A 13514-nucleotide genomic window follows, 5' to 3' on the forward strand; every position below is an offset into this window, starting at 1 on the left:
AGACGGGTTGTGAAACTAAAGAATCAGGGTTTGGGGTTTTTTTTTAAAGTATTCCATTTCTTTGTGAATTCTCTGATAAACAGAGTATTTCATAAGGGCTTAACAAGGCCCATTGGGACAAAGAGTGAATACAAAATTTCCATCCTACACTCCCAAGTGTACCCATTGTTCTGTTTTGAGCCATCCTCCAAATTGCCCGTGGCAGACAGTATGATGAAACAAGTTGGAAGGTCATTTTAAAGTCTTTCCTTTGCTGAGATTGCTCAGTCTGCCAATGTGTTCATTTTGTTCCCCAGGTCCGGTGTTCATCATTGGATCAATTTTTCTGTTAGGCAGAATTTTAAAGGGCCAAATCCTAAAGTCCTCATGGACAATCCTTTCCTGGAAGCTGCGTAGAACCACTTTGCCCTACGTGGAGCACAAAGAGGAATTCCAACTCGTAGAGGCAGCACTCCTCCAAGCAACCTGGCATGCAGGAGGAGTGCTCCAACTGCTGGATGCCTGCAGGGGAGGCAGCCTACTCTCTCCTGTGTGTTTGGCCTGCTCCCCCGGCCAGTGCATAGTGGTGCAAGGTGGGGCCCTACCCCTTGGGAGGTACATAGAGGGGAGCAGTCCCTGTGTTCCAGGGATGGCAGTGGTGTTGTGCTGTGCTGGGACAGAGGTTTGCAGCCTTCCTCATGCATTTCTGCACATCTATAGAGCAGCAGGACCATTCTGGCCCTCACTTTTTAGTCCAGCTTTACTCAGGCAAACTCCCATTGACTTCAGTGGGGGCTGCTGGTGCCCAGCGTCTTTGAAAAAAATCAAGATACTTGATTCAGAAGCCTAACTTTAAATACCCTAGTTTGAAAATTTTGGCCTACGTTCATTATGAGAGTTTACCTTCCTCTGTTGCATCATGTATGGGCCATTACTCGATCTGCTAATGCTAATGGTCTGACCTCGTATGGCAAATATTATCTTAGTGTGTCAGAGAGGAGGAGGAAATTAAAGGGGGGGAAACGGAATAAAGGATGGGCATTTTTAAAAAAAGGTGACTGTACAAAAAAAATAAAGGAAATCAAAAAAAGGAAATTTGAAAGCAGAAAGGGAAGAGGAAAAGGGGGAAAAGCTATGAAAATGGGATGATAAAGAGAGTCAGGAAAACAGCGAGAGTCCTGTGACACCTTAAAGACTAACACATGTATTTGGGCATAAGCTTTCGTGGGCAGAAACCCACTTCGTTGGTTGCATGAAGTGGAAACTTCAGTTTGGTAGGTATATATACACATGCAAGGATGGGTGAGTTACATCACAGTGAGGAGGGCAAGTGTGAACGGGGTAAATTCAATCAGGGTGGATGAGGCTATTCACAACAGTTGATGAGAAGGTGTGAATGTCAAGGGCTAGGAAAGAATGGGAAGACAGAGAAATTAAGGTCAACAGAAACTTTTGCTTGAATGGGAGTGTTTTCTTTGTTCCTAAGAGATAACAGGCAGAACCTATTGAACTAATGTGCAGTAATAAGACCTGGATTCACTGGTCTTAGAAGGAATCCATGCCTCTCTACTGCAAATTATTTCAATAAGTCAAGACACAAATTTTGTTTATAAACACAAAATGAGAACTTGCCCCTTGACTGATGAACAAGTTGCTTCTTCTCAACAAAACTGTCCTCTTCTAATGCAGTCACCACTTCCAAACGTCCCCTCTGGCGCACCCAGGCTCTCCCCTTTCCCTTTTTGGTTTAGCAGATTAAACGTACTGGGCTCAACCCTTTGGCCCTCACTCAGAAAACTCCCCTTGGATTCAGCTTGGGAGTTGTGACTAAGGACTGGCCCAGTTGTGTTGGTTATACCCACTGTTTCCCTGACCTACCACCAGAGCCTAGCTAATGCTTTTCAACCTGAAGGTTATTCAGGTTGTCGTCAAGAACAGGGTATGGGATGAGGATGAACTGTCATGCTGCAGTACACACATCAGAGATGAATAGCAGCCATTGCCCTCTCATACATACGCTCCAGGATGCGATGGATGCTGGCAAAACTGGGCCTGTCAGAAGGCAGCTTGCTCCAACAAAGGCGCATCAGGTTGTAAAGCTCCAGCGGGCAGTCGTCGGGGCAAGAAAGGATGTTTCCGTCTCTCACGTAGTAAATCACCTCCTCGTGAGCCATCCCATAATAGGGTTGCATGCCATAGGAGAAGATCTCCCACAGGACCACGCCGTAGGCCCACACGTCAGACTCCGTTGTATAGCGGTTGTAGAATATGGATTCTGGGGGCATCCAACGTATGGGAATGGCGTCGTTTTCATTGGCTTTGTAATAGTCGGCTGAATAGATATTCCTTGAGAGGCCAAAGTCGGCAATTTTTACCACCATATTCTCCCCCACCAAACAATTCCTGGTGGCCAAATCCCGATGCACAAACTTGCGCTCGGAGAGGTAGGCCATGCCAGCTGCCACCTGCTTGGCAATTCCGAGCTGATCGGTGCAGCCCAGAGCGAATGGATTGGGATTGGAGAGCCTGATCCTGGTATCCAGGTTACTGTGGCTCAAGCTACAGAGGTTGCGCAGCGAGCGGGTGCGCAGGTATTCATTGAGATCCCCGTAGGCCATGTATTCGAACAGCAGACACATTGGTTTCCCAACGGCGCACACCCCTGAAAGCAAGAAAATACACCATCTTTTTTTTTTTTTTTTGTATGACAAAACAGAAATCAAACAACAGAAGAAGATTTTCAAAAGCACAAATATAAATTAGGCCCTCAAATCCCACTGACTTTCATTGACTCGCTTTGTTGATCTTCTTCTAAAGTTAAACTCTCGGGAGGGGGGGAAAAGATATTATATTTTGATATCCCAAAATAAAAAATGTGGATGCCTTGATTTGATTAAGAACCAAATCTTGGTCTAATTGACATTAACAGGAGTTTTTGCCATTCACCCCATTGTGCTATAAGCGCTGTATAAAGACAAAACAAACAGCTGGTCCCTGCCCCTAAGAGCTTACAACTTAATGTAGCAGAACTCTCTTAAACCAAGCTTTTGAGCTACTCCCAAAAATATTCTGATTTTTCCTTGACATTTCTTTATAAAAGACCATATTTTTGCCCCCCTTGGGGGTACACATACCCAATTTCTATTGTTTCACCAAATATCTTGTGACACCTATCCTGGAATAAAACCAAATTCTCCATGTTAAAAATATATATTTGAAAAATTTTATCTGATCTTAATTTTGTATTTTCCCTTGGGAGTTGCGACTATTCTGTCAAACAAATTCATAACCAGATGAGTGAAATGGAGACAAATATACTGTCAAAATGTACTTGGTATCTTGTGTGTCTTAAAGAAAAAAGCATTATAAGTATGGGAAGAACTAGGTGTCTGATGAAAAAAATGATGAGCAAATATTCTTTTGAATTTGAAAGTGAATTATTATTTATCAAGGGCCAGATTTCCTAAGCAGCTATTATTCTCAATGGGAACTGTGGGATGTTGAGGACTTTTGAAGATCTGGCCCCAGATCCTTTATTCTGTGTTTTTGTTTTGTTTTTTCAACATTCAATGGATAAAAGAATGAATTATTCAATTAATAGATTTCCAAACTACCCACACAATTTAATCAAACAAATGACAATATTAAATCCATTTTAGAGATGGCCAAAAAGGCAAGAAAGTTACCAATGTTCTACTGCTTGCCAGCATCTGAAAACCAGTGCAACCAGCATTCACACCATACACAATTTGCTTTCTTATGACTGCCATTCAGCACAGTCAATGATATGGCTTATTGTGAAATATGCAATTCTTGCCAGTGACCTAACACTTGACTTTCTGAGAAAGAACAGACAACATTTCCCAACACAACATCTGGTTCTAGCAAGAACAAGCCGTGTATGTGAAAAGTTTATAGGTCAAATAGTGTTCAACAGCATGGCCATTTCCCCACACCCTTCCAATACAAAACCAGTTAATTACTGTGTCTTTGGCTTTCCCTAATTTATCCAATGTGTTAACAATAAACAAAAAGTTGATTCTAGTTTAGGGGCACTTCCTGTTCCTTGTTTTTGTTGCTGAAGTACGTACACTAGATCAGTTTTCATGAAGCCAGATTGCCTACAGAATTCCTGCACTATGGATAACTTCCCTGACAAAGTTCCTATTGATATGAACAAAGATTTGATTGCTCGATGACAAAGGCCAAATCTACTTACAGGGAGTTTCCAGAATAATCATCTGATGGCATTAGTTAATGACCTCCATCACTGTTGAAAGATGGCACTAGAGCTAAATATTCAAACGTGTGCCAACGGAGAATGCAAAAAACGTGCAGTGGCATGTACAAAAAAACCCTGGAGACTGCCAGAAACAATTTTCAGTTTCCCATTGCTTAATTTGCAGTTTCAAATCCTGTGCATGCAACCTAGGTACATAACATTTTTTCAAATTTAGACCCAAGATGACGACAAATGGATTCCTTGAAAGACCATACTCCAAAAGCTTAGAATTTTGTTTTTGTACCTAATAGTTTGACGATATTTGGGTTATCAAATTCTGCCATGAGAGCTGCCTCCCTCTGGAAATCAGCCTGCATGTCTGCCGAAGCTTCTTCTTTCAGCATTTTCACTGCCACCATTGTGAATGGCTCATGAGGAAGCAATCCAGGAGCCCTAGGAGAAACAAAGAAAATCTCTACATAGGACTGGAGCTATTGCATACCCTACTTATGTAGTCTCAAAGCAGTGACCCACAGCTGGGATTATTTTGCAGCTTTGTTGGGCAATCTCCAGAGAGGGCAAGGACTGAAGGAGCATGAAGATCAAACCCGCCTCACAGTTAGTGGGAGCTCCTCCTTGGCAGGAATGTAAGACACCTGGTCCATGTGTGTGAAAGGTGGCGCTATTGCTGCCCTTGTTGTGTCTGTTCTGTGGGCATCTGAGGACTTTAAACCCCCTCTAGACAGTCCTGCACATTTTGCCAGCTCTACCTTTTGAATATTTTTGGAGAGGACGGTACCTTTTGCTGAGCTTTGCCTGCTCATCAGCCTGCCCTAGCGCAGCTGTTGTGACATGCTATAAACTGAAGACTTCTAGAGCTTGGGAGGCTACGTGGCCTAGTAGCTCATGCACGAGGCTGGGAGTCGGGAGAGTTGGGTTCTGTTCCCAGTTCTGCCACTGACCTGCTTTGGCACTTGGGGAAAATCAGTGTCTTGTCCATCTACAGTGCCTACACAGTATCAATATTGTTACGTAGCCCTTGTCATCTTTCGATCTCAAAGCACTTTACAAAGGAGGCCAGTATCATTTCCCCATTTCACAGATGGGGGAAACTGAGGCACATTGCGCTGATGTGACTTGCCCAAGGCTATCTGGCAGATGAGTGGCAGAGCCTGGGAACCTGGGACCCTTGTCTCCTGAGTCCCAGTCCAGTGCCCAATCCACTTGGTTATAGTGCCTCCCATCATGGCTTTCTCAGTTGGAGCCTCTAACCACCACTGTGATATAATAACCATGAATATTTTTTCTTATCCATGGGGCACTCTTCACTTAATGCTTTTAATTAGAGGTACTGGGTTCTGAGCTGACCAAAGATCTATTCCGAAAACACGGTGACTTTCCACTCTTTAAATGTCGGTCACACCTATGGGGACAATGTATGTTTTATTACCTGAGAGAATTCCTGCCCATGGAGATATGGAAGCCATGCCCTCTGCATTGTAACCCTCCTGGATGTAGCCAGCTATTGCCTATAGAAGGTAACACCCATTTGTGAGTTATATTACTACACCTGACTTACTGATCCACCATCGCTTAAGTGTCAGGTTATTTTACTGTTCAGTAGCCATGGGAGGTGCTAGTTTCCAAAGCAAACTTCCAGTTTCCTTGTCACCTACTCCAAACAGATGGCCTCGCAACAGATGCAGTTGGCTACAGTAAATGTCACATCATTGTCAAATGTCAGAGAATGGCAAAATGCCCATCTAAAAAGAAATCTCCCAAGGCAGCCAGTATTGCCGCTGAAAAGTTTGCCAGTTGAGATCCAGCACACAGGAGCAATAAAAGTCATTCTTCATTTTGTCTGCAACTGCTGTCTTTCAAGCAAAACGCCTTTTGCCCCTTCTGGTGGGTATCAGAACTTCCACTATGCTATTAGGGACAATACTCTTTTAATGTACCAGTCAGTATCACATGTTTCAAGGCTTGAGAAAAGGAGGGTGAGTGATCTGTAGTTATTGATAGATAATGCAAATGTAAGGAAGATAAGGGGGCTCTTCTCTTCTGATTCGCATAAGGATTCATTACACCTGATCAAAAGTCTAGAAGGGTTTATATGGAACAGAAATTAAAGGCAGCACACAGGTTTCATATTGTGCTCTTTTGAGTGAGACATTCACCCCTGTGCAGAGGCCAGCAATAAGCCCGGAAACCTCTTAAATCCTGAAAGTGTAAGTTAAGTGGGACTTAAGCAGTGCATGAGCTTTGCACAAGGTGTGTTTCATGTGGTGTGTGTTGACTCTGTGATCACTTAGTCCAGTTCTTAGCAGATAGGAATCCATGTTGCAAAAATCATGATTTGCACCTAATTGGTGTCTTTGTTAACCGTTTTAGCAGAGAGGTATAGAGACAGAGTCCTTTAATCCACAGAGACGCTCTTTCCAGGGCAGTGTTTGGAAACAACTTATTTTGACATTAAACAGAGGAGTTTAAATAACAGCCAGTTACTTCCTGTCCTGACTCCAGGACTGAAAACGGATTATTTCCTCCTAGGGACCAGCCTGCACCAACTGATGTTTTCACTAGTATCTCTCTCTCTCTCTCTCTCCAGAGCTTTCTTCAGTGCTTGGATTAAATGTTATGCTGCCAGTGCATGATGGTGCATGGGGTGGAGGAAGCGGCCCCTGCATGCATCTGAGCAGTAAAGGACAGGATGTGGTTCTTAGCTGACAACCAGCGCAAAGAACTGACCAGGAGTGCAAACAGAGTTAGCCCCTGAATCTGTCTGCGTGGGTATGTCTGCCCTTATGGTGGACAAGCCTTTTGTGCCTGAGGATTACAGTTGTTGACCATGGTCTTAATCCCAGAGTTTGAGGCAGTCTTTTAGCCATGCTGGGCCCTGGCCACTGAGCTCAAACTCAAGAAGAAAGCTGCATGCTGGTCTGTGTAGAATCATGTGGTCTGAGAGCTATTCAGATGAGCATCAGCGAAGCCTAAGATCATGCTCAAAACTACTTTTAGTCGGAGGTCCTGAGCTGGCCACAGCTTTGCTTATGGAAGTGACTTGAGCCTGGCTACTGCTCTTGTTCTTCAGACAGATGTGACAACAACTTGTTACATCCTCAATTCCCACTGCAGGAGATGGTTCTGAATAAAAAATGGCAGCCTTTCAGAAAGAGCCGGTAAATAACAGCCAGTCACTTCCTGTCCTGACATGCTGCTTCACCCAAGAATAAGTAAACAGTGAATCAGAATTTTAAGTAAGCCAACTGGCAAAGAGATGATTGGCACTGTGTGTAGAATTATGTTTACAGGGATGAAATGTTATACCAGGTTAAAGAAGAGGCTTACTAAATTTACTCTGAGGCATCCATTAACGTACATAGGCCAGTGTATTTTATTTTGTTTCTGAGAACAGAAAGAGATGATTTATCTTGCCATCGTTTTAGTGCTCCACCCAGATGTGGGTCTGGCAGTACTGGAAGCTAACAGAACCATCATTTTTTATCCACCAACCCTGTGCAGCAATGCCAGCTGCGAGCTTTTGCCCAGTAAATGCTAAACTTCCCGGGCCGCCTTGATGCAGATGTCAGTGAGAGGATGATGCCAACAATATGGCGGAAAGTCATTCAGAAATCAAGATGGCTGGAGTGTGTCCGTCAAGCCACAGCAAAGAGTCGTTCCTCAAAGCGCAGTATCTTTCCATTTTGTGTTCATACACGTTGCCCTCTTTTCTGCGTCTCTTAAAATATAGCTCACAAGGTTTTATTAAAAATAATTGCAAAATGCATTGAAAATGGTATTTGGGAAGGGCATATGGTGGGTTGAGGGTTATTCTGAGGAAATTCACCAGGGATGAAATTACCCAAGTTAACAGGCCCTATGTGAAGATCTATATCCTATTTAAGGCCCACTTAACACAGAGCTTAAGTAGGGCTTCAATAGCCTTGTTAGGTGTCATTCTGTGTGGGTGAACTTTTACTCCTGTGCAGAGGGATAGCACAAGCACGGCCTATGCCCTCAAAATGGAGCTCAAGTGGGGCATACTCCTTGTGCTGCCTCTCTGCACAGGGGTGAAACAAAATAATGGGCTGTATTCACCAGTGTGGTCTAGATGCTTGGTTTAGCTGGCCAGATACACTGGATGCAGGGCTGCTCTGCCTCATCGGAGTGGCACTCGCTATCCGGGAGCACGGTCCAATGTGCTTTGGTGTTGCTTCAAGTTCAGCTCATCTAGTTTAGCCATCAACGCTAGCAGTCAATCATAAGCTAAGCATCTGTGATTTCGCTGCTGTCTGCCCTTTAAACCGTGTTATTTTTAACGCTGTCCGTATAAATAAATGTGCACTTCCTCCACGTCCCTTTAGGGGGGGAAATTCCTTCACATCCATTAGAAGTATTTCCTCACTCTAGCAAATTTAACCTGCTAGATAATGCATTTCCTAATAAACTTGTCAGTGGTATAACTGGCCAAGTCAGTGCAGAGTATTATCATGCTATTAACTTTAAAATATCTTCTCTTGCAACCACGACTTGCCAGAGGACACCGTTGACTTTGTAATCAATGAGACTAGTCCCACAAGTAAAATTTGTGGGTCCATGTGCCTGCTGATGGGCATGCATGTTGTTTATGTTCCTTTTGTTTCTCTTTCTCTCTCATACAACTCCAGATATAACCTCATTAACCAGTCATGTTCCATCCTGCAGAGTTGTCACAAGCAACAAACACATCACCACTGAAATTAACTGTGAAAAGAGGAAAGGGAACCAAAATAAAGTCACCCTTCAGCCTTTCCACTTTCTTCTGCAATTTTGGCGTGGGATTTTCAAATGCACTCATCATTGGCCTGATCTTATCCCACTGAAGTCAATGGGGGTTTTACCATGGACTCCACTGGAGTCAATAGAGGTTTCATTAAGCAACTACTTTTGAAAATCCCACCTGTAAACTATTAAAAACATTTAGAGAAACCAATACAGGAAAATAGTTCAGTATAATTAATATTCATGAGAGCTAGCAATGGGATACTATTTCTGCCCTTTTATCCTCCCTGCTTGACTCATAACTTACGTGAAGCTTTACCTCACGGCTCATGATTTATGCTCTTTCACCTGCAAAGTAGCGGATGCCCTCCTCTCCCATGGAAGTCAATCGGAACAGGATTCGTTCTTAATTCCTTGAATTCAGAGTAGTGTCAGGAGTAAGGCCCGGCAACTGCGCCTGCTCAGTTCTTCTGATACCCTAACGAGACCGCTAGAGTGCCTGATGGGCCACCCTGCCTGACTGGCTGAGGAAGCCAGCAGGCCAGTTCTTAAACCCAGCAGCAGCAGTAGCTCACTGGCTGCTCAATGCACACACCCACGGATTCTCTGCCTCCCTCTGCTCGTGTCTCACCAAATTCCTGCTCTTCTCTGCTCCTCCACAGCTCCAGCCCAGATCCTGTCCTGCACCCAGACTTGTTCCCATCCTGTTCCATTCTTGCTTTTGCCTCAGAATCAGCCCTGCTCCTGTTTTCCCTGACTGCTGGTAACCCATTTCCCAGCATCGGGTCCGATACCTGACTCCAACTCTGTCTTGGCTGTTGGCTCTAGCATTCGGACTTTGACTCCAATTCTGACCAATTGATTCCTGACTTCAAATGTCTCAGGCATTTGGACTCTGACCATTAAGCCAGCCTCCCATTCCGACCACTAGGCCTGACCAACTATGACCCGGTCTCCAGACAAATAGGAAAAACTTGTCAATTTCAGGACCCACTGAGCAAGGAAGGGGATTTTTGCAGGATCAGGGCCTAACTGCAGGATCACAAATAGCAGTGGGGTTAACCACCGGCAAATGTTGACGTTTTAATGGTGGCTACCATGAACCAACATCTTAATTCAACTTGAAATCCTGAGAGAATTTGAGAATTTCACAATGGACTAGTCGCAGTAAAAACAAGCAAAGTTCCTACTGTATGGAATGCATCATAAACTTTGCTGCCACATTAAACTGGGTTAACAGGAGTATCTGAGGCACTCTAATATACAGAACAGAACTATGGATGTTTGTGACAATGTTTTACCAAATAACAATGGAAAATGGAAAACAACAGGAGTAAACTAGTCCAGTTTTATAACGAGTTTTGTCCCACTTTCACATACATATTTCATTTTGGTTAGAACAATTAATTTCTCCATGGTAACTGGTAATTTCTCCATGGTAAATGAACATACATTTTACTACTTCCAGAACTCTAGCCAGATGTTAATGTCTTCCGGGTACCGGTATATTGGAGAACTTGCTAGCAGGACACTTACCTTGCTTGAAAGACCCTTCCAAATGCACCTTCCCCAATATCTCTCACATATTCAATATTGTTTCTTGGATATTCCAGGCTGAGTAATTTAGGATTCAAGAGAAGGGGCATGCGCTGATACATGGGGTTAGGGTGAAGTCTGTCCAATAGGAGCTCTGATGGAAGAGTTGTCAACGCTGGTGCTTGTGACGCCCTGAAATGATGGATAAGGAAATGATCAATGGGTCAGAGCATGTGAGGTACTCTGTGAGAAGAGAACATTTTGTTCACCTCCTTCAGGGTTTGGCTGTGCACGGCTGGAAAAGGGCGGTGTAGAAAGACTGTGCACGGGGCCTCTTCACACCCATACGGAGTTGCATGCCATCCTTGCAGGAACTACCCACCTGCCCTGCTGCTGGAGTAGTGATTATCTATGAAAATGGCTGCCAGGCCAGAGCATGTCCTAAAATATGTGTTCTGCCCTTTGCTCCCACCGTGCCCGCTCTCCTCCTGCCAACGTGTTCCTGCACACGGCAAGTGTCTCTGATGGGTGAGCATGGTGCCCCTTAACATGGAGATCTGTGCGTGCCAGTGAACAGTCTGCTTGTGTGGGCGTTTTGCTTCCTGCCCCTTTCTTACCAGGGGTGCACTGCCATGTGTCTCATTACATTGTATTAGTGTTTCTGGGGCATTTCCAGTCTGCCTGTTATTTCTAGGGATGTAGGCGAAATACGTTGGCCTTCCAAGTCAGGAGCCAATCCAGCAGGCTGTTAGGTATGGGAGAAGTCCTTACGTGCGCAGATGCAATAGAACTACTCCTGTGAGCCAGGATTACTCCTGTGGTTAAGAGTTTGCAGGCTCATGCCCTCTGTCAGTAATCTGGGGCAACAATATAGAGAAAGGAGACCTAACACGTGGGAACCTTCAGCAAAAAGTGATGATACCCTGGAAACATTATTCTCAACCCTCAGCAGAGCACGCTGCAAATTTACGCTTTTCTGAAACCAGCATTCTTTCAGTTTTTGACAATAGAAGGAATCTTGTGGCTGGAAAAATTCTCTTCCGGCCTGTTCCACAAAGAGTGTAAGCTGTTAATCACAAAGGGCAGGTCTATGCTAGAAGTGATACATCGATGCAACTGCGCCTCTGGAGCTCATCTGGCGAAGATGTTGTACACCGACAGGAGAGTGCTCTCCCGTTAGCATAATTACTCCACCTCAATGAGACGCGGAAGCTATGCTGGCGGGAGATAGGGTGACCAGATGTCCTGATTTTACAGGGACAGTCCTGATATTTGGGGCTTTTTCTTATATAGGTACCTTATTACTCCCACCCCCGTCCCGATTTTTCACACTTGCTATCTGGTCACCGTAGTGGGAGACTGTGCACACCAGGGCTAGTGCTTAGGTCGCTGTAACTTGTGTCGCTCAGAGAGGTGTCTTTTTCGTACCCCTAAGCAATGTAAGTTAAATCGACTTAAGCGGTAGTGTAGACCTGCCCAAAGGGTAGGGTTGAGGCTGAAGAATTTGCTTTAAGTGGATGAGGGTTTTGAGAAGGGACAAAACCCACAAATATTATTTTCAACCACATTCATGTCCAGATAACTTCTTACATATTCACTGAAGTCTCACCATTGAGAGTCTGTAGCATAACACTTGGAAACAGAAGGAATTTCATTGAGGCTCCTTTTGTTTTGTTTCATTGGGGGTGGGTGGGGTTGCTCCTTTTTATCCCCTTTGATCATTCAATTCTTAACAATGTCCAAATATCTACTGAATACTTCACATGTAATCACCCCATGGAGGAAAGTTTCCTAAACCTAGACTGTCTAGTAGTGGCCTAAGATAGTAAATTCTTACATTCTAAGGTAAACTTGAGCTGAACAACTGATACTCTAATCTGTTAATTGCAGAACAATTGTTTGCTATCCAGAATGAAAGCAAATGACTGCTTAATCGTACATATATATTTCCAAATGTCTTTGTCATGTGATCCATCATATTACATGAGGTCCTATGTGTAGTTATGAACTTTGCTACTGTTCATGTGATTTTCTTAGTTGTACAGTATACAAGTCCCCAGTTCCTTGGTTTAGTGTGATGAGAATTCAAAATGAAACACTGCTATCCTCAGCTGAATGGGAAGGAAAGCTGAAATACTGGACAAGCCCCAACAGACTCTCAGATTTAGCAGACTGCTGCTGAAGTTTTGCCCTAGGTCCCATGGAAGAACATGAGAATTTTTGGCCTGCATTATTTGTTGTTGTTAATGTATTATTTGTTCTGCAGTAGTGCCCAGAGGTTCCAGTTAGGATTGGAGCTAGATATCTAGCCAGGGTGCTAGATACTGAATAGATGTATAAAGACACATCCCTGTCCCGAAGAGTTTGCAATCTAATATTTACCTTTGCCCTATCCGCCTTAAAAGTGAAACAGACATAGAAAGAAAAAAACAAGCTGTCAGTCAAGAAGAAATGTTCTGACATCTAAGGTGGATTTCATCAATTTAATCAGTTTAATCTTTTTCTGCCCATATAATGGGAAACCTGACTTCCCGGAGGTCAATTTAAGTTCCCTCTTTAAATCTGAATTTAGTGAGTACTGGAATCTCAATTCCAAGCCCCATGTCAAACTGAATTCGCTGGAACAAGTCCTATGTGGCTTTATCTATAGATGTCTAGGTCTTACCTCTTTTTGGTTTTCCATTGTTTTCGCCTCCGGCAGCAAACAAGAGCAGTGATAATGAGAATCACTATCAACGCAAAGCTGGAGATGATGGAGATGATGACAGTCATGGAGTATGTAGGGGAGAAAGAAGGAAGATTGGGAGTCTCTGCACTTGGCTTTTTTGTTCCTGGTAGTAAGGATACTGTAAAGAAAACAAAAACAATGGTTCCATCCCTCTGAAATTCTACCGAATTTCTTGGTAAGGTACTTCTGACATCATCCAGTTGTCATGAAAAATTATTGTGATGTCATAAATTCAGCAGCATGACTTCACAACAGGATCATACAGGAGATGGTCGTTTGGAAGGAAGA

General features: G+C 43.7%; 1 protein-coding gene and 1 long non-coding RNA gene across 3 annotated transcripts in view; one reads left to right on the forward strand and one right to left on the reverse strand.

The window, feature by feature from the left end:
* The window catches only part of LOC137156413 (uncharacterized), a 46969-nt gene that overhangs the window by 22941 nt on the left and 10514 nt on the right, over positions 1–13514 (forward strand). The window lies entirely within an intron of this gene.
* Positions 1372–13514, reverse strand: part of MUSK (muscle associated receptor tyrosine kinase) — a 69776-nt gene continuing 57633 nt past the window's right edge. Inside the window, exons 14-17 of the mRNA XM_067553208.1 lie at positions 13164–13344; positions 10499–10690; positions 4506–4654; positions 1372–2641 (exon numbers count right to left, since the gene is read on the reverse strand). Coding sequence (XP_067409309.1) covers positions 1959–2641; positions 4506–4654; positions 10499–10690; positions 13164–13344 — 1205 coding nt within the window. The 3' untranslated portion in view covers positions 1372–1958. The remainder of the gene's footprint in view (positions 2642–4505; positions 4655–10498; positions 10691–13163; positions 13345–13514) is intronic.

The sequence above is a fragment of the Emydura macquarii genome, unplaced genomic scaffold (genome assembly GCF_026122565.2).
Source record: "Emydura macquarii macquarii isolate MOO-44397 ecotype Brisbane River unplaced genomic scaffold, CSIRO-AGI_Emac_v2 contig_1451, whole genome shotgun sequence".
Taxonomy (NCBI): Eukaryota; Metazoa; Chordata; order Testudines; family Chelidae; genus Emydura; species Emydura macquarii.